We start from the raw sequence: 21,206 nt of genomic DNA, 5'->3' as shown, positions 1-21,206 counted from the left end.
ATTGGTGTTAATGTGCTCAACTTTTGGCAGATGAAGATCATCATGTTTCTATGAAATTCATCTTTAGATAATGAGATAGTTCAATATACCAGCATATGCCTACAGAAAATGTGTTTAAACATCATTCACTGAAACCTTGAGTAACAGACTTATTGGCATATGAGCAAAATGTTCTCGGGCAAGGGAGGCTGATACACCCTGGTAGATCTGTCAGCACTGGTCACCAGGCTGCACAATTTCTACCATCACTGTGGCTTCACTGTCACTCTTTGGTCTCTGCTGGTGGTGTCAGGGAGCTCCTGAGTGCAATGGCCTGGCAGAGGTAAAGATGCCCCAAGTCTTGCGTCCCCATGTCCAGGCAGTTGCCAAGTGGAGCAGCTACTGCCAGGAAGCGCCACAGGACACAAGGTACAGAACAGAGCTTCCCACCCAGGAGAATTATTAGAAATGGAGTTTGTTGAGAAGACAGGGAAGACATGAGACATGGTCAGACACGTGTATTGGTCAGCTGGTTACATGCTGCCATTCCAGACTGTTCCTTGTTCCTAAACATCTCATAGTGTGCCTTGGGCAATGACAAGATGGCACCCAGAAGGAGTCCTGCATCCCTTAAGGAGTCCCTCACCCCTGCAGATGTTAGCCCCTTTCATTTTGCAGGGTGATCCAGAGAGCTTTTTCCATCAATCATCTGGTGGGTGCCACTCCTGGACATGATGGCTGATGGCTCACTGTGATGGCCTGGATGGAGCCAGGGCAGGGGCCCCTTGACATCCATCAGGTTATTGGGGGTCATCCACCCTTTCTTTTTCCCAGGTATTTTATCCTTTATGTGTAGAAATATTTCAATGTGTAAAACTGACCTTTTTTGTTTATGATGACCCAATCATGAATGCTGAGGAAAGACCGCCCAGAACTCCTTCTACACCAAAGAAAACGTTTTGACACATAGGATGGAGATGTGTCAGAAAGAAGGAGAAAAAACAGCAGTTATTCTTGGAAACTGAACGCAGTTTTCATGATGATAAAAACTATCCCTGTAGGGAGACTCTCTTGTAGATAGCTGAAGGGTAAGCAAGTGGATATGATCATTCCAAAGGAGATCAGGAATGGCTGGGAACATCTGAAACTAAAAAGCTATTTTATTAAGTAGTAACTTATACATAAAAGAATCCAGTGTATTGTCCTTTCTTTTCTTTTTTTTCCCCCTTTTTTCTTTTTTGAAGTTTTTTTGTTTAAGAGTGGAAGCCAAATCTCTGAAATTCTGAAATCAACTGAAATTAAAGCAGTAGAGATTATTGAATGCTGTAGAGTCAGATTCTGGACAGTCCTGTTGCACTGTGGTTTCACAAGAAGGATTAGGAAGTAAAGTCATGAATAGTTTCCATCAAAGCAGACTCTGAAGTCTCCTTTTGCTTGATCTAGTTTTTGACACTCTGAAGTACAGGATGTTAATTAACAATCTCTGCCACCTTCTCTGATGTAGTTCTTAAAAGGTTTCAAAGCTACTGTATTTTTCAGAAAGAAAATAGAAGATAGTTACAGAAAATTATCAATGAAACAGTAGGTCGAGTGAGATGACTGTAGTGTTGCCTGTTGCCTTAAAGCTGTGAATCTGTGGAAAGGCCATGGCCTGATGTTGTCCCATCACTGCAGGAAGTACTGGTTGGGCCTCTTTTCCAGTTTCTGGATTCTGAATTAGTTTCCCAAATTCTTGAATATTATAATATTCTAGCATTATAATATTATAGTTAGTGAAAAGGTCATTAGCAGCTGGTAGAAAAAGCCTTTGCTTTATTATTACTCAGACAATTGAAAATGTTTATTGGCTGTAGTTATTATTTTCGGATAAAGCTGCCACTGGATTTGGTGCAGAGTATGTAAGGTCACATCTACAGCACGCAGAATTGTCAAGGGAGTTCCTCCCTTTCAGCCTGAACATGGCTGGGAGCTGCTGAGATATCCTGACAGGACAGCACTGTGTGGGCACAGCAGCTCACCAGCTGCAAGAATGAAGGCTTTGTTGTCACAGGACTTGCCGCTTTAGCTGTGATGCTCTGGGGACAAAGCTGTGCTGCCTGCTCAGCCCTACCCCAGGGACTTTCATGCTCCATCCACTCCATGACACCCGTTTGGCACTCAGGTTTCATTGTTGGGTGGATTTCTGTCAATTTAAAGGTGAATTGAGCAGTACAAATTCCCAGGCTTCCCTTTGATTCAGCAATCAGGCGGTGGCCCTTGTGCTGGTGTTTATTTTGGGGGTTCACATGAGTACAGGTAGCTCCCATGTGAGTGAGTTTGCATGAGGCAAGTTTGGGTGAGTCACAGAGCATCTAGACTGTGTCTGGTACAAAAACCTAAACTTCTCTCAATCCACACAGTGAGTTAAGCTCTGAGGTAATTTCATTTCTGGTAGTCTTTGGAAAATGTTATATTATCCCACCATAAAGATGGGCCTTCCAGTGTTTGTTGTGGTTTTATCTTCTAATTTCAGAGATCAGAATGTCAATATCTCAAATAGGCAAAGTAAATAAGAGTTGTAGGTGGAATCATGCTTCAACCAAATTTAGGTGGTAGCAAACATGGGTTAATACCTCAAATGCATCAAACAGAAAAACATAAATTAAATTGAGGGCAGAAGATTTCTTCATTATGCATTTCGAAAGGATTTTTGTTAGCTCTATATGCCTTCTAGATTTAGTAAATTTATGTGCAAGAAAGGAAGTATTTTGTTATCAATTTGATTCCATTCTTTCTGCACATGGGCAAAACACTCAAGTCAATCTGCCCTTTAGTGGATAAATTGAAGAGCATTATGTTTTATGTATCTACTCCTGCACAACTCTTTTAATTAGTATTTTTTTAAATAAAACATGTTGTTCATAGACTTTTGCATAGTGTGTCTGCATAATGTAATTTAGTGTGCCCTTCTGTGAATTCTCATGCAGAAAATGTCAGGTACTTACATACCTAAACCATACAAGACATTGCCCTAACAATTCCATCTTCAGAAAGATTAGTGTGTGTGGATTTTCTGTAATGTGTGAATTATTGAGATAGCTTATTTGAAAGGTGGTGAAGGAGAGGGAAATCCTGTGCAGATGGAGAAATAAGATTTTTTTAAACTGAGGGGTTTATCAATTCAGAGTACTTTTCAAAGGCTTTGTATCAGTGACATGAGATAATTGAACAGTATTTTACTTATTAAAAAAATGAAATGTTCCTCATAGCAACCAGGGCTTGTATTTCAACCCTTCTCAGTACAAACCATCTATATGATAACTAGTGCATTCTTTATTCTTGTGCATTTCACTTAATGTTTGTTTGGGGTGGGGTTTTTTTGTTCTATTACTGACAGTCATATGAGTCATGTGTAATCAATCCAGAAATGTATTTTCTTTCAAAAAATTCCAGCTTTATGTTTCCCTCTGCTTCCCCATAATGTCAGAAGATTCTCCAAAGGCACCAATATGGAAATTTACATTCTTTTCACTGAACATGGACTATGCCATTTAACTTTGACATTAATCAAACTAGCAATGTCCATGTTCAGGAGTGGGTTTTACAAAACCCACTTCAAATGAGATAATCACAGTGCTCTGCAATTGTTATTAATAACTTGAGATGTAAATTGTCTCTGGATTCTAAATTACATATTACTGATATTTTTCTTCTATATTTTTCTGTAAAAATTAATTTTTTTTCCCCATACCACTTAGACAAACCCATAGTTTAGGATTATATTTATCAGTGCTGCAATTTTACTTGAATTTTATCTTGCATGTCGCATGTACTTCTGGTGTTTTGTTTGAGATAGGAACAGCAAGGAAGGGGATTTTTTTCTCCTGCAGGTGGGAGATTGCCATACAGCTGTGAGACCCCTTTAATTAAAGTCAGAGTAAACTACATCAGAAGGGCTGCTGCTTCAGTGAAGACAGCTGAGCTACCAGTGCTCTGCTTTAATTAGAACTGTTAATATTTCATCCCTTACTGCCCAAAGTGTGACCTGTCAAGCTGCTGAGAGGCTGCCCCTTCCTGACACGGGTGTGGCTCTGAGCCCAGGATGGGCACACACTTAAATCCAATTTGTGCATGATCACTTGGTGGGTTGGTGGTCTTTTCCTTGTTGATGTGCTCCTTGTCTGCAAGAACAGTAAATCACTGATCTGTTCATGCTAAAGGGTACTTGGACTTGTTAAATAGCTCATCAAAAGCCAGCCCACATCTCCTAACCCTATCTTGCACATGGTTTGGGAGTGCCCAGCAGTTTCTTCCCCTCTAACACTTACTAGTAAAGCTTAAGAGGCAAAATAGAGAGCTGAATATAGGACATAATCCAAACTGGGGTGCAGTTATCAAGCTGGATTGAGTGATTTCTTGTCTTTCCATGGCTGAATGGGGAATGTCCTTTTCCCCCTGTTGCATTTCTCCCTTTCCCCACTCCCTGTTCTTCCTTCCCTTGAGCCCAGGAGATCCTCTGGAAGGCTACAAGGCAGAGAGAACAGGAGTGGGGAAGGCAGATGGCAGCTTATGTGAATTCTCAGTGAACTGCTCGGGGTGTCCTGGGCTGCTTTGTGTCATCCTCTGCAGCTTTCCTCACTCTGGAGTCAGTATCATTAGAGAGTTAATTACCCCAGGCAAAGACCCGTTCAAATAGGGAGATAAATGCATCTGACTGGAAGTTTTTCACATTTAGGCTTTGCTATTAAGCATGTAAACAGTGTTCAACTTGCATTTTGACAACTGGCTCCCCCTTGGAGCTGATCAGAGCAATGCCTACCCTGCAGCTGGAGCACTGAACCAGAGCTGCACTGCTGCTGTTTGATACAGTTCCCAGGGGACATTGAAATATTTCATACACAAAGCTGCTTGATCTCTAGCTCTGTATTTTTTGACGCTGCTTCACTGCAGCCCAATTTCTTGGCTTTCACAAAGCACATTTCTGTGTTAAAGACCAACTGCAGAAATCCAAAGCCTTGCCTTAGTAGGTCACAAGCCAAAGTGGCCAAAGTGCCTTTTGTCTCTGTAATAAAATTGCCTATACCATAATTCTATTTAAATCATGATATGGAATCATGAAATTAATCTCTTCAATCATTTCTTAAGGGGAAGAAAACCCTCTTGGAAAGAAATGGGTATGAACATGTGTTGTAAAATCCACTGGCTGTCATCAGAAGAAATAAAAATGTTCAGATGGAAAGCAAAATTATTGTCCAGAAATTAGGACCTAGATAAAATCTAAAAGTAATTCTTCATCTCTGGAGGAGTTTATCAATCTTATTTTGGTTTTAAAAAGTACATTAGCAAATACATAAATAATGATTTTTCTGTCTGAATCCTTCTAATTGCTGCACCTGGAGTGTATAGTGTCTTCACTCCCTCTGTATTTTGCAGCTCCCTCTGTCCTAAATCATTGTGTCATAAGTGCACAGGGACACCAGTGATTCACAATAATTTATAGCAGTGAGTGCTGAAGTAGTCCCTGTCCTAAGGTTGCCATATTGTGATGGAGTTTGTGTGACAGTTTAACCAAGAAAACACAGCTGAGAAGCAGGACCCATCCTGCAGCACACATACAGGATGGGATGTAGCCTCATTTAATCATAAACAATCTAACTGGAATTATTCTGGATATAAGTAAACCTCTCAGTTCAAAGTTGTATTTTAGCAAGAACTGAAGAAAAATTATTTTTGAAATTATTTAGGAGAATGGATCTGGTTTGTTAAAAAATTAAAAGACCTGCCTTCAGGTTGCGATCATAGCAAAAATGTCCCTAGGATTAAGTGATAGTAAAAAGAATGTCCATCTGGTGTTTCCATGAGAATAGAAACTGAAAATAGAAAACTGTACTGCAAACCCACCTTTCCACTTTTTATTCCCCAGCACTTTTTCAGTAAAAATGTAGTTTGAGCTTGATTGACATGTTTTTAACATCGTTGTTTAATTTGCTGTGGTCTTTTCCCTGAAAATAATAATTTAATTAAAAAACAATTTAAACATTGTTTTGCCACAGTGTCAGATTATATATTTATTAAAGATTTAATTTAGTGGAAAATATTTCATTTAAAATAGAACAAAGTACTTAATATATGCAAAAAAATTGCTTTACTTGCTTGATGTTCCTTTAAAAATGACATTTTTAATTTGACAAGCTAGTTTTTGGTAAGTAATCTGAAAAATAGTAATTCTCACAGGTTAAGTAAAAACCAAAGAGAAAGTAGATTTAATAAATTTCCTTTGTCTGTCTGAATACAAATAGTTCACATGTAGTCAACACTGAGTTATGTTATTCTCTCTCTAATCTCTTGCTCTTGCTTTCTAATAATTTGATGAACTGGATTTTTGCACATTAAGTAGCAGTGCCTCTTTGAGGCACACTTAACAGTTTGAGGTTTGCAGTTTCCATTTGCATGACAAGTTCCAGTTATTGTTCTCCTGGCTGGTAAAGCACTGAGGGTTCCACCTCAGCTCCCGGCACAACAATAATCACAAAGCAATTCTGACTCCTTTCCTCTTGCCCACCTTCTGCTCTCTCTAGAGCTACATCTACAATGACCCTGCCAGGTACTACAGGAGGCAGAACCCCAAAGATCCATCCCCTGCATCCCAATCCCAGCAGGAATTCCCTGAGGGTGCCCGTGGCAGGACGCTCCGCCAGCGCCAGCCGGACCAGCTCCCGCCGGAGCCGCGAACGGGCCAGAGGAGCCTGATGGCCGCGCTGCACTCGTACATCACCCAGAACCTGTCTGCACACAGCAGCGAGAACAGCCCTCCCAGCAGGACTAAAGGCTCTCAGGTGTATGCTGAGAGCTTGTACTCCACACAGGGCAGTCCTTTCGATGGAACTTTGGCCAAAGGGAAAACAGAAGATTTCAAGATGAGGAAGCTGCTCCAGCCGAGGCCTGGGCCTGGAGCGCTGAGGCCGACCCCTGAGGTGCTGAGTCACAAATCTGCTCCCCAGGATGAGCCAAAGGACCCTCTGAGCATCGTGGATGGTAAAGTTGATATTTATTTCTTTTTTGTCACAGACATATTTTATAAAAGTCCTTTCATTAGGGTCTTTTCTCCTGAGAAGCTTCAGCTTCGCCATGTTTTCCTGCTTTGGAATGTGGTTTGGAGAGTTGTTTACCCAGCATGTGAAATTGTTTTTACTTGGTGACCAATGACAGCCACCTGTGTCGAGGTGTGAGCAGTCACAAGATTTTATTATCATTTCATTCCTTTCCTTTGCTAGCCTTCTGATGAAATCCTTTCTTCTATTCTTTTAGTATAGTTTCAATATATATTTTTTAATATAATATATATCATAAAATAATAAATCAGCCTTCTGAAACATTGAGTCAAGATTCTCATCTCTTCCCTCATCCTGGGTCCCCTGCAAACACCACTACAAGTTTTTGCTTACCTGAAGTTTCCCTCACGTTTACTGAGTTTTTTTTGAGAAAAAGAAAATAAAATTAGACATTTGATCTATCTCCTAGTATTGGCATATTTATATCTGCCATAAAAAAGTAATAATGTTCACCATTCCAGCTACTCTTTCCCTGCAAACATCTACCCACATTCTTCAGCCCACCTTCCATATGCGTGCAGAAATGTATGGCACTTAGTAAGACATAGCATTTATGTAATTTATTATATTTTCAAAGCATTTTACAAACAACGCATAATTATGGGTATATCTTTGCTCTCAAATCTGTTTTTATGCATTCATCCCACACTATATATATAGATGATACAGAAATGCCTGGTTTTGTTCCACGTCTCTTTATTTAACTAGAAATTCAAGGACCATGGATAAAATTCAAAGTTAAGCACAGAAATTAACTGTGAGATGAATTCTGGTGCAGAACCAGAGGGAGAGGAGGAAGAAGGGAGGACAGGGGAGGAGTCTGTCAATTCCATGGATAGGTGAACAAGAAGGTGGGGTTGCATCTAGTTTTGTCTGGACATTCTGTAAAAAGGAACCCATTTCCTGGATTTTCATTTTTTTTTTTTTTGATAATGCTGTTTAACAATGATTGTATCACAGTTTTTCTGTACATGACAATTCAACAAATATTTAAATTAAAATGGAGGGTAACATCCCCATGCTGTGCTGCACTCAAAGCACTGCTTTATAAGATGAATCTTGGGGATCATGTAGACTTTATAATTCTGATTCATTTTGTTGTTTCTGTAAACTTATCTAACTATAGATGTTGTTCCAGTGGTTCAGGATGCCTGAAAAATGAAAGAGTTGATCCCAAACCATTGTCAAGCACTTGCATCTGTTACACTGCAGTCAGCACTTCCCCAGTGGATTTTGGTGATATGTAAAAAGGTTCCTTTGAATCCCTCTTTATCATCCATAAAGTTCAGTGTTCTTTGATTTCTTTTTTTTTTTTTTTTTTTTTTTTTTTTTTTTTTTTTTTTTTTAATAATATTCTCCAAAACCAGAACACATACAAACACACAGAAATGTCAGAGTTTCAGCAGAGGAAAGATAATGCTTGCAGCCTAAAGGATGCTCAGAAGTGAAAGCATTCTTGGTATGGTGCCCAGAGATAATAGGTTTCAAGGAATGAACTATAATGTAAAATCAAATCCAGGTGGCACTGTAAGTCTCTTGCACAGGTTAGACAATTTTGTTGCTAGACTCAAAACAAACTAGGCACATGCTGGTTTCATTATCCTCCAGCTGTTCCACTTCACCTTTCCTGGTAGGAGCCAACTGGGAAAAAAATGCTTAACACTTACAGGGAATAACATGTTTCACAATTCATTGGGTTGTACTACTTTGACTTCTCATACATAATATGCCCTATAGGAACTTCTGCCATTGCATTTGCTTTTAAATGTTGCATAGACAAGGCATTATGAATTGTTTGAGTAGGAAATAATGTGGTTTCCTTTGTATTTTTGAGCCACTTAATAATCTCACAAGAAAGTGGTGAGGACAGACCCTGGCATATTCATTGCTTAAAAAGCTATCCATTGGAATGAAGGTGGTTTGGATTCAGGTTTCCCAGGCTGACCACACAACCTCTTTCTGCTTTTAACCTTTCTCCAGTCTCTCTTGTGTTTATGAATTATTTTAGGCTTGTGGGTTGTTTTTCTTTTGCACTCTGTGAACTACAGAACTGTAAAAAAACTGGAAGGATGGGGTGCTCAGTTCTCTGATCCATCTGACAGAGGATTAGACAAAGGCACTGGACTGGGAGAACAATCCAGAAGGTACTGAGCAGATTAGTACTGAGAATTGCTGCAAAACAGTGGCAGGTAAATTCTCTAACAAGGCACCCTGAGGGAGAAATACAAAAGAAGGAAATGTGGAGTTATTTTTCTATCAGATTTGGAAGTTGTTACCTCTAGGAGTAGCATGATGTGCGTGGGCACTGCCTTTGTAGTCACTGTGCAATACTGGAATTGTTAATCTCTCCTCTGCACCAGCCATATTTAGAATTTGGCTCAGTTTTGTGTGGTTTGTTCTAGTCTACTGATTTTTTTATATGTTAAATATTACAGAACACGTCTCTCTGTTCCTTTGAAAAGGTCACAGAATTAGTAATTCAGATGTCTTTAAAAAATAGCAAACTTCCGTGTTTATGGAACAAAAATATTTTTTTATACATCCTCGCTCTGGCAAAGCTGGGATCACCATTCCATATGGTGCTCAGCTGCTGAGGCAGCTAACATGTGGTCAGTAGGGCGATGGGGTTGAGGAAGACAGACCACACTGTGGAATTTCTAACAAAGTCACTGCTCCCATTCCATGAGGTTGTCAGCCAAGCTGGCTTTGACTCTTGTGCCAGCAGAATATGAGGCATCATTTATATGCTGTACAATAAAAAGCTGTTTTCCCTGCATAAGGTGCTGTTGTTACCTACTAGGGAATTCTACTGGTGGAGCTTATATTAAAAATTACATCTTCTAGGACATGTATGCTTTTACTGCCATTATGGTTCCAGGGTAACTATAAAAGGCAGTTTGCATTCATCAGTTGCAAAGCTGGAGCTAAGGGAGAAATCTGGTTTGCAGTTTGCAAGCCCTGTGAAACATGACTGAGCATTGCTCAGTCTACTTAGGAGGGAGTCAGTGGGAGACTATAAAAGCTGTGCTCAGGTAAATGCATGTTCAAGTACATGGGCTGCTTAAGTGCTGTGCCATTGCAGTATCCATCTGCTTTTTGGTCTTTCTCCAACAATATTTTCTGATTTTAATAAATACATCATATTAATCAAAGGTGTTTGTAAACAGATGCAATGATATTTATCTGTTTATCAATGTTATCCAGTAATTTACAAATCATTGCAAACATGGCCAAGTGCCATAACAAGAAGTGTAAATATCCATATTTACCATGGACAAGGATTAATACCATATCAGTAGCCACGTGAATTTAGCAAGACTCTTTATGCAGACCTGCATTCCACCAGGCTGTTTCAGACACTTTGGTGACTGTCCCTCCTGGGGTACTAAAAACATGATGTTCCTCATATTTACTGGCTTTGGTTATTGCCTTTGGTCCTTGATGTTTTAAGTCACATTGCAGCTGTTCAGAAAAAGTAGATATAATGCCAAAGTTTTACTCATGTCAATGCAGTGTTTAGGAGTCTGTTTGATGAACTGTGCCCAGGTGGCAATGACCAGGGCAGGAATGCCAGTATTAGAAGAGCAGGATGCTCCTCCACATAATATTGAGGTTTTAGTGAGCCAGAGGAACCTGCACTGAGCCTGTCAGTATTATCTGGAATAGGGCCTTTGGCCATTCTTTTTTCATGTCCTTCCTTGTCCTGTTTCCCCATTCCTATTTGTTTGAGATTAAGATTGCCTTTTTTGTTGACAATGGATATTAAAGATGAGTCTGAAGATGGACTGGAGAGGTAAGACTGGGCTAAGAATATAGGTAAAGAGGAAAAGCTAGTTTGGAAAAAATGGAATGGAAATGACAAGGGTACATTGCCTGCATGTTGTTGAGTAGCTCAGTAGTTGATCTTGACAGCTGGCTGTGAATCAAATGAAATAAACAAAAATCTAGTTGTGTTACATTAATATAACTCTTTTAATGATATATGTCCTGAAATACAATTCTCTTTTAAGATTTGTCTTCAAATGATGTTTTATTTGTGAAATTTTAGTTTTGATTAGGATCTGACATATATTCTGTCTTTTCGTTGCTGACTTTATTAGTTCTGCTTCAATAATTTAGGCTTTTCTGTCAAGATATTGTCCGATAGTTCTATAAAAGATAAGTTCAGAAATGTACCTAAGCAGACACAAGGCTCCTGTGGTAATGCAACAGTAATGTTTTCTTCCTACAGCTTAGTTTTCTGCATTGCTGTTTTGTGTAACATCCTCTCCATCCCTCTTCCAGGTCGCTCTTGTGCTTCTTGTAAAAGTGTCTTGAACTCAGGTTGATCAAGTGTATTTAAAAATTTTGTTGCAGTTTGGATTAATTTGCTCTTGTAAATTGCCTTCCTAAACTAAACCATTTGGTCTATGCTTTTACTAAATTATTAAATTCATAGCAGGTGATGGATACAATAAAATGGAGGGAAAATTTTCAAAGTTTTCTCTGAAGTATTGCTAAGCTTCCATCAAACTTCAGTATTAATTTTGCTGCCTCCACAAATCTTGGCCCAGAGAGTTTGGCACAGATTGAGTTTACATCTTTGATTCTCATTTCTGAGCACTTGCTTTCCTGCACAAAGCTCTCTGCTATTCCAGTATGGTACCAAAATCTTTGTCAGCTGTCAGTTTGAAGTAACATCACAGATATAACCTGTCTTTTTTTATTGATAGTCACAATTAAGTATACTTATAACTGTGCTTTTTAAAGGAAATCTAAAAAGTTAACATTTTACAAGATTTGCTTGTGTTTTATATTACTGAATTTTATAATTAAATTAGTAGAATTTTGTAATGACATCATGGTGGATTGGAAAGATGTTTCCCTTTTACCTGGAAAAGAAAGTACATCACAGAAACACCTTCCTTGTGTGTCAACACCCTCTCAGACTCACAGTAAATCTATTATTTAAGCTGTTTAAGCTCTTTTGCTTTTTATGGCCTAATTAGTTAAGGGAAAATGGCATTATTTTGTTTGGTGAATTTTGGGTCAGGTCAGGGGAAATTAGTCTTTGCCTTGAGATGGAATTGGGAATCTGATGGTGAGATGCTGATGGTGAGCTCTTCAGTTAAAACTGAGGGGTTCAAAAATGACAGATGTATCCAAGGTCTTGGCCTCTTATTCCCAATGAAAAATAATCCTTAATGCTTGTCTCCCTGCAAAATCACAGATGTTCCACTGCCTCTTCCCTGAAGTAGAAATTTGTTAACTACTTTTACTTCTTTTCTAGTCTCTATGTACTTCTTCCTCCTTTGCTGTGAGGAAAAAGAAAAATCCTTATTTTTAGCCCTTCTTATGACATTGTTTTCCTTGCTTCCCTACTTTTAAATTCACTTTTATGTGAGCCTGAAAGCTGACAGGATGATCCCAAAGTCCTGTTTACAGATGATGAAGATGTCCAACTACTGGGTTGATATGGATGGTGTTATTGTTGAGAAAAAAGGTTGGATGGCACCTTCAAACTGCTTATATATAAATTCATACGTTCAACAGAGATTTAAAAGCCCCCCTTATTTTCCTCTTCCTACACAATACTATGTGAAAGATTTTTCTTTCTTGCATGCATATGCATAAATATGTTAAATTTCTTATCAACATGAATAAGCAGAACAGAGGCATGATTGGAAATAGTTTTGGTGTGCTGCAGTAAGCACTACATTAGGCTGAATTTTTCAGAGTTCTACAGACTGATAGTGGAGATGCAATAAATGCAGTCAGAAAAGTGCCCTCCCTGGAGAGATGTTATGCTTCATCTTCTGACTCACCTTTAATACCCATTGTCCTTGAATTTCCTTACCTTCAAAACTTTTATCACATCAAAGGTGTTTTGCTCTTTGGTTTTGTTGTTTTTTTCTCAATGTGACTGGTAAAACATTCATAGCTGGCAAACCAAAACAAGTTCTATATATCTCTGTATAATCTATATCTATCATCTATATATGTAAATATATATTTGAAAAAATATATATGTTCCAAGAGAAATTGATAAAATTTAGAAATTTTGTCCTTGACATACCCATATATATAATGTACATTTATTTATATCCCCTTCTAATTGACGAGGAGGTTTTTGATTGAAAGAAAAAATATCTGACTCATTTTTTCCCAGAACTCTGGATAAATTATATAGATATACTTATCTTGTGAAAGCAAATTACCGAAGAAAACTGATCTCTAGGAAACAGTAATGTTGTTTGTACTGTTTTGCAGCTAAAAAGAAAAGAAATTAGGCTACTTTAACACTTGCTTTCAGTATTTTGAGTCAATTTAGACTAGGAGGACTGTTTTCTTGTAAAGAAAAAGTGATCATTTCATGCCCTCTCTCTAGGAGAACTTGCTGGGTTATAATAGCATACATCCCCCTGTCCTGGCACAGATTCACCTGGTCATAAACTTTAACATCCATTAAGAATCCTGTGTTTAATGTAAGGAATGCAGCACCTTTCTTTAAAAAGCAGATGCTCTCCAAGAACGGAAAGCTATCTAAATCTTTTAGGAAAAATTAAAAATATAAGCACATGTGTTTCATGTATGCAGTTAATGTGTTTATGTTGTTTTCTGATCCAGAGGCACTGATTAAAAATGTATTGAAGGACCTGGAGAAACACCAAGTGAATGTGGAGAATCTCAGCTCGACAGAACTGGATGAAATCGCCGATACTATCGCCACTGCAATCCAAAGTGTTGACATTCAGCAAGAAACAGAAAAAAATGCTGGAAAAACTAGAGAAGACAAAACAGAAGCACAAATGAAGAAAGGAGATGCTCAAGGAAGGGCAGAGCTTCAGACTGGATTAATGGAAAACAGTGTTAATATACCAGGTATTTATTTTAGAAGTGCAGCAGAAGACAGCTTCCCTGATTTTCCTCTATTGCTTCACCTTAGTGCTAGACTTCTAAAAATCAGTTTGAAAGAAGGTGTGAGGGAAAGTTTCTGTATTTCCCAAAAGGCTGTGGAATTTTAGATTGTTGTTTGCTTTTTACAGCAGGTTCTTCATTTACCAAAAAAAAACCCCCAACTGTTTATGAACGCTTGGTCTTCAAGCTTCACAAACAAGATAAACCTACACACCCAATTATATTGAAATAAGAATTGCTTTATGCTGTGTGGTCTAATTTCCTATTCTTGAAAATGAGATGTTTAAGCAAAATGATAATGGAAATTATTATATTATAAGATGAATTTCAAAATATGCAGAGAAAAAAGATATGTTTTACCGTTAATAATTTTTAACATGCCACAGTTACTTGCAAAAGAAAATCTGTGACAAGTTACAGGTACAAAGCTGCTCATTCCCTTTCCTTCTTAGGGAATAAGAAGAGTTATTATGGTTATTTGTTTCTGTCTGCACACATATTTTCCTGGTGATGCAGATTCAGGAGCCACAGTAATTGCCATTAGTGAGTGAATGCCACAGTGGAACATAAGTTGCTGCTCATCTATTTTCTATTTTAGGAAAGTTATAATATCTAGTATACGAGAAATGTGAACTGTAAGTCATAAAAAATTATTTTCACTGTTTTCATGGTGATATACTGAAATCCTTACTAGTTAGGGATATTCTGGTTATTCTTATTGTCAGATTTTGTTATAAACTAAAAGGAGTAAACTTGAGGATTTATCTTGAATCATGCTGAGAAAGATGAATGACATTCAGTTCATAAAGCAAAAAACCAGTGCTATTTGACTGAGGTTAAGGATATGGCTGAATATTATCAGTGTAGTTAAACTGTAACATGATTTTGGTGAATGATATCTTTTGAAGTATATAATTTTCTCCCACCAAAATAGGTATGAGGAAAATAAATATTTCATTTTCCTTTACCATAAATGTCCATTCAGCAAGCTAGAGCCATTTTATTCTAGGTTTTTTTCTCAGATATTGGTAAACTGATATGATGATTTGACACTTAATTAGCAAAATAACACTATTACATTGGCTCTTGAAGTACTCTGTTTATTGATCTCACATTAATTTGCTATCAAAGTGGGGTTAGAATAACAATAACAAATTATCCAGTGCTCCTTACTCTGCCCTTTCAGCTTTGATGTCTCAATGTTTAAACCACTGCTAAGAAGCAGCCTATGAGAAGTCTTTGTTTTGTATATGATGTTTGCCCTTCATAACTATATGTTTGTGCTTTTCATATCCTACAGACAATGGAGTGCACGAAGCCAGTGTGAGAAGTGATAAAGAGGTAGAGTACCAGTATTTTAACAAAACAAATGTTCCATCTCAGAATATCAGGTTTCTGTGCACTGAAACCTGATATATTTCACACCTCTGAAATATAAGAGTTGTTCTAAGTTTTGTGTGGCTATGATGCAATAACACACATGTTGTTTTGATGCATTGAAATATTAATTGAGCATTTATTTAAACCTTAAGCAAAATGGGTTTTGATGTTCAAAAATCAAAATCAAGTCCTTTTTTTCCCTCTTTCTCCAATTTTTAAATAGACAGATTTCAAAACAGATTCACAAAGTTCAGAAAAATTCAGGCTTTTCCTCAAATCCGTAGATTTTGAGCAGTGAGCTGTTCTTGAAAATGCTGTTCCCCCCTGTCCTTTGGCTCTTAGTTCTGGGGAACATTAGGTATTTCAAAATCTCTAGGCATTACATCTTGTACCCTAGCTAGTAACATCAAAATTAGCATTTTAATCCAGATTACTTTGACAATATTCCTCCTGAGTAATTCTTTTAGATAACAACACACAATAATACAGCACAGTATTTTTTTTGTGGTTTCATTTTGATCTGAAAATAACACATATAGGACTCCAAACATCACACATGCAGCTAGTTTGGAAAGAAAGACCTCATGCTTTTAGGTCATGCCACTAATGAATCTGACATTTAATACTATGCTTTCAAAAAGGCAACTTTAGCCCCCTAATGATGCACAGTTCATTACAGGATTTGGGATTATAGAACCATGTAGGCACTTTTACATCCTTTTCCCCTCTGTAGAACAATGTTTTTTTATATATATATATATATATATAGTGATCCTGATTCCTCTTCTGTGAGAAATTGGGAATTTCTAGGATGAGCTTTCAAATCACTGTCTAGCATCACAGAGAAACTGAGGCAGGAATTTCTTTAGCATGTACTGATTTTTTTGCCTCCTATGGACTGCTGTCCAATATTTAGCCATTTTTGAGGTATATTCATCTTTCTTTTTCTCAGTTTCATGCAGCAGAAAAATTTCAAACAAATATTTTTCAAAAACTGTGTGAAACTTCCCCTACTATGTACTCTATCAAAAGCTAATACTGCATGACTTATAAATGGGCAAATCCTCTTGTGTTCACAATAAAATCTCTCTGGTCCTTCTACCAAGCAAGGGAAACACATGTAGATAGAGTGGCAGGAGCTTTAAACACCCACATGAAAATCAACAAGGAATGAAGTGCAGTAGTCACAACAGACTTACAGAGGATCTCATTATAAATTTCTTAGTGACAGTTTGAATAGGGAATGTTTGAATAGAATTTATTGTGACACAGAGCACAAAGTGCCCATTAGCCATCATTTCCTCCCAAATGCTTGGCTGCAATAAAGTTATGTAATGAAACTAGCTAATGAATTTTTCCAGGCACCTGTTTTGACTTTGGCTCATTTGCTTATTGTTGATTTATTAGACAGATTCTGGTTTTCTGTGATCATATTTTTAGCTTGTTGGATCACTCACATACAATTTGTCACCATTTCTAGAGAAGAAGAAGGGAAACAGAATTGGTCATATAATATCTGTTCCTTTACTAGTGTTATAGCTTGTGAGATGAAAGAGTTATGAGTTTCCAGACCCAACCCAGGAATATTGATGGACATTCCTATGTTTTCTCCTTTTCATTAACTTAGCTGATAACAAAGTTTCATTTTTGTCAATACTTAAACACACAGACACATGGAAACTACTGGAAAAAATATAGTGGCATAATTTAATGCTCTTTTATTATTACTGAAGAAACAGCATGTTCTTAACATAGTCTAGCAGCTTAGAGAAATTAAGAAAATGACCATGCAACAGTTGGATGAGTAGACTCTACTATAGCAATAAGAGTTTGAAAAAATTATAAATTATATCCAGGTTTGGTGACTATAACCTTCCTGTGTTTAGTTTTAAAAATAATATTATTCTTTTAATACAGGAGAACACTGCAAAACTGATTAGATTCTTGAATGAGAATGCATTAGCTGAAAAGATGCATAAAGACCTTATTCCCGAAGAACGTGCAAAGACAGAAACTAAGAAATCTGAAAAAACTGACCCGTCTTCCTCAGAAGAAACAAATGCTGGTGTGGAAAATGTAAAAAGTGAGACTTTCTCAAGGGAGCTGACAACTGCAAAGAACAGTGAATCTGACTCCAAAGACCCAAGCCAGACTAGCTACTGGATCAAGAATACTTTAATGCAGGAAGGAAACTCCAATGAAAAGCCTCAGAAGAACACAGGACAAGGCTTACAACTTGAAGTGAAATCTTCTCAGGAGGAAGAATATGGCTATATTGTGACAGTGAAAGAGTAAGTACAACAGCCAATTTGAATGGCATTTTTAACTGGGGAAAAGATAAAATCATTCCACCTAGTGAAATATGAATGTACAAGAGGAAAATGCCACAGGCCTAATTTTTAATACATCTGAAACTGTTTGGAAGCTGTTCAGTACTTTGATGAAAATACGAGCAAACAGTTCAGTTTTCTTACAGTTGCCTTTCCTCCCTTGCAGGAGACATTAAATTTGTAGGTCTTTCACTTAGACCTCTCTCTATCTTCTCATGTTCTAGTGACCTTCCAATATGTCAGTAAGTGTGCATATGATTAGGATGAGAGCTTTAAATATTTGACTTGAAAGTAGTCTAAATATCAATGCCTGAGTCATTCTTTCAGAAAAACAACACACAATAATACGGCGCAGTATTTTCTGTGGTTTCGTTTTGATCTGAAAATAACACATATAGGACTCCAAACATCACACATGCAGCTAGTTTGGAAAGAAAGACCTCATGCTTTCAGGTCATGCCACTAATGAATTTGACATTTAATACTAGACTTTCAAAAAGGCAACTTTAGCCCCCTAATGATGCACAGTTCATTACAGGATTTGGGATTATAGAACCATGTAGGCACTTTTACATCCTTTTCCCCTCTGTAGAACAATGTTATATTTAATTACTGATAGTGATTCCTCTTCTGTAAGAAACTGGGAATTTCTAGGATGAGCTTTCAAATCACTGTCCAGCATCACAGAGAAACTGAGGCAGAAATTTCTTCAGCATGTATTAATTCTTTTGACTGTCTTAAACTTATTAATAGGATTGAAGGCAATAGGATTGTGGAGGATTCTTGTTTTTATTATACTGTGTTGCATTGAAATGCATGTGGCTGCACATTAGAAACAGACCAGAAACTGGCGGAATACCCTTTAACTGCACCTCTTCATTCCTGCCTAGGAATGTTATGTGAAGCAGTACAAGACAGTTTTTCCCCAGCTCAACACTACTTCCCTACTTCCCCCAGCTCGTTTAACTCATATCAATCTGGAAGACTCCTTTATTCCAAAGAGTTTCATGATGACACCATCTCATTTGACTATTCAGATTTATTTGGCTCATAAATGCAGTAAAGTTTAGAACTGCCAGAGCTCTGGGAAATGGGAGACATTCTGAATTTCAGTGTTCACAACCTGGAGATTCCTCACTGTATCATCTTACCTGGTTTTCTTCCTAGCTACTCTCCCACTGATGGCTTTTTCCTGAATCATGTCTGTTATTATTCAATGAAACTTGCTGAAGGTCATTTGTCCAAAAATTCTTGGTTCTTGAGGAGTTCATATACACAAATATAATTTACCTTCTTTACCATTTTTAATGGCTTTTAACTGGGTGGATGGCCAGGACCAGAGAGTGGTTGGGAAATGGAGTTACATCCATGAGAGTTATAACTCTGGGTGGGCACCAGTGTGCTCCCCAGGGCTCAGTACTGAAGCCAGTTCTGTTTAACATCTTTGTTGATGATCTGGATGAAGGGATCAAGTGTGTCCTCGGTCAATTTTCAGGTGGAAACCAATTTAGGAGGGAGCTTTGATCTTCTGGAGGGCAGGAAGTCTCTGAGAGAGAAAAGCCTTGACTTGCACCAGGGGATGTTCAAATTATATTAGGATTATTAGTATATTAGGAAAAACTTCACAGAAGGGTTGTCAAGCTTTGAAACAGGCTGCCCTGGGAAGTCACCATGGCTGGAGGTATTTAAAAGGCATGTCCCTGTGTCACTTAGGGACACAATTTAGTGGGGGACTTGGCAGGGCTGGGTTAACAGTTGGACTCAATGTTCTTAGAAGTATTTTCCAACCTAAATAATTCTATGATTCCGCTCAGTGTTATAGCTGACATTTATGGGGAGATCCATTGCCTGTTAGCTTCTGAGGCTTTGCAAGCACGATCCAAGGAGGTATTAGCACTGCTGCACTGAACTCCATGAAATGCTAAGAAGATGCTAGCATTTAATTGTGCCACAAATCAAAGATAAATATTTCCATCTAATATGTGAAGTAAAGATTTGTGATACTTTAAAGACTTGTCAAAATGGCAGTCTGATTGTCAATGCAAGAACAGTGGGTCACTCCTGCTGTGTTTGTCAAGTGACCTTTCAGATGGTTGCAGCACTGCAATCCATACCAATCCATATTATCCATCAGTGCTAAGCTTTGGAATGAATTGACACTTTCAGTGTAGAAAATTGCCCAGCAAATCCTCCACTGTGCTGCTTCAGTACTTTGTTATTCTGAGAAACCAATCAAGTTGGTGATTTACTTTGTTTACTCTCTTCTCTTTCAAAAAATGGCTATTCTACACAAATCTTTGTGTAATATTTTTTTCTTTTTCAGTGTAATTGCTTTGAAGTGTTTTATTAATTTTAACTCTAAAATTCCAAAGTAATCTTATTTTTAAAAAGTCATCTATGGGATATTATTTTCGTTTTTGTTCTACTTTTGCCATAAAGTATCTCTTTTATAGTTGGGATACATCAGTGTGAGCTCTCTAGTCAGAGAAATCTTGCCTTTGGACTTTTTCTATTTTCTGAAGTTCTAGTTCTTCACATTTGGGAAACTTTTTTTTGTTAAAAACCATGCCAATTCTCCCATTTGTTTGGCAGTATGTGCTCTATAATGAGGGCCTAGATCCCACAATCAAAACATTTACACAGTGTTTAGCCTCCTGAGTGTCTCATGAGGAAACCCAAAGCCTGACTTTCCAGAAAATGTAGTTCTTGCCACCTCCAGTAAATCTAAATGTAAGCTGCTGCATGCTCAGCCAAGCTGGCGTGCAATTTCTCAAATATGAGATTGAGGAGCTAGACTTAAATGCACTAAGAAAAATCCTAGTTTGAAAGTTCATCTCTTTCCACTGCTTATCACAGAGTCTTTCAAGCTTCAAAATCAAGTCATGCTTGTCTGAAGCCATGCTTGGACACATAATGCAGAGCAACCCATCCTGTTTTGTGATTTATCAGAGGGCTTGTGCTTGAAGTTTTTCATTCAAAAACTAGATCACAGACAGCTCATGGCAGCTCTCTCAGCTTGTGAGCCAACTCCTGGCATTGTTGTGTTATGCATTTCCAGGATAGTTCATGTTTTGTCATATGTTAGCTCTCAATGCAGACTGTCTGTGTAAGATTGCATAGGTTGTAAATCTGTTCACACCACGATGACTGAGTTGGATGCTGCATGCACAGCTCTGCATTTCATTGCAGGTGGCTGCAATTCTGCTCAGGTGCTGGGAAGAAAGGGGGTTTGTGTTCATAGTGTGAAGTTGCTATGGAATATGATTAGTCTGACCCATTTAACGTGCTGAAGGGTTGGGTTAATGGCAAATGCTTGATGTTATTTCTCCACCTTTACAAATGTGATAAATGGTACTGCTTTGCATATAATGATTACTTTCCTCAGGATGGCATTTGGGTTAGGACCCTGAAGCTGGGTTGTGCAGAAGTCTTGGTTTATTCCTCAAGTTTTCTGTTATCCTAGGCATATCATTAAATAATTGTATTTTTATGATCTTCATTATTTTTTCCCCTACCAGGTGGAAACATT

At 37.8% G+C, this 21,206-nt stretch overlaps 1 protein-coding gene across 2 annotated transcripts in view; it reads left to right on the top strand.

The window, feature by feature from the left end:
- PTPRN2 (protein tyrosine phosphatase receptor type N2) overlaps positions 1–21,206 on the top strand; it is a 634,110-nt gene that overhangs the window by 234,198 nt on the left and 378,706 nt on the right. For both annotated transcript variants that reach the window (XM_058803508.1, XM_058803499.1), the window contains exons 6-9: positions 6,537–6,993; positions 13,677–13,931; positions 15,268–15,308; positions 17,265–17,638. In XM_058803508.1, coding sequence (XP_058659491.1) covers positions 6,537–6,993; positions 13,677–13,931; positions 15,268–15,308; positions 17,265–17,638 — 1,127 coding nt within the window. The remainder of the gene's footprint in view (positions 1–6,536; positions 6,994–13,676; positions 13,932–15,267; positions 15,309–17,264; positions 17,639–21,206) is intronic.

This window comes from Ammospiza caudacuta, chromosome 1 (genome assembly GCF_027887145.1).
Source record: "Ammospiza caudacuta isolate bAmmCau1 chromosome 1, bAmmCau1.pri, whole genome shotgun sequence".
Taxonomy (NCBI): domain Eukaryota; kingdom Metazoa; phylum Chordata; class Aves; order Passeriformes; family Passerellidae; genus Ammospiza; species Ammospiza caudacuta.
The sequence above is the reverse complement of the archived record's forward strand: the minus strand, read 5'-3'. Positions and strand labels throughout refer to the sequence as shown.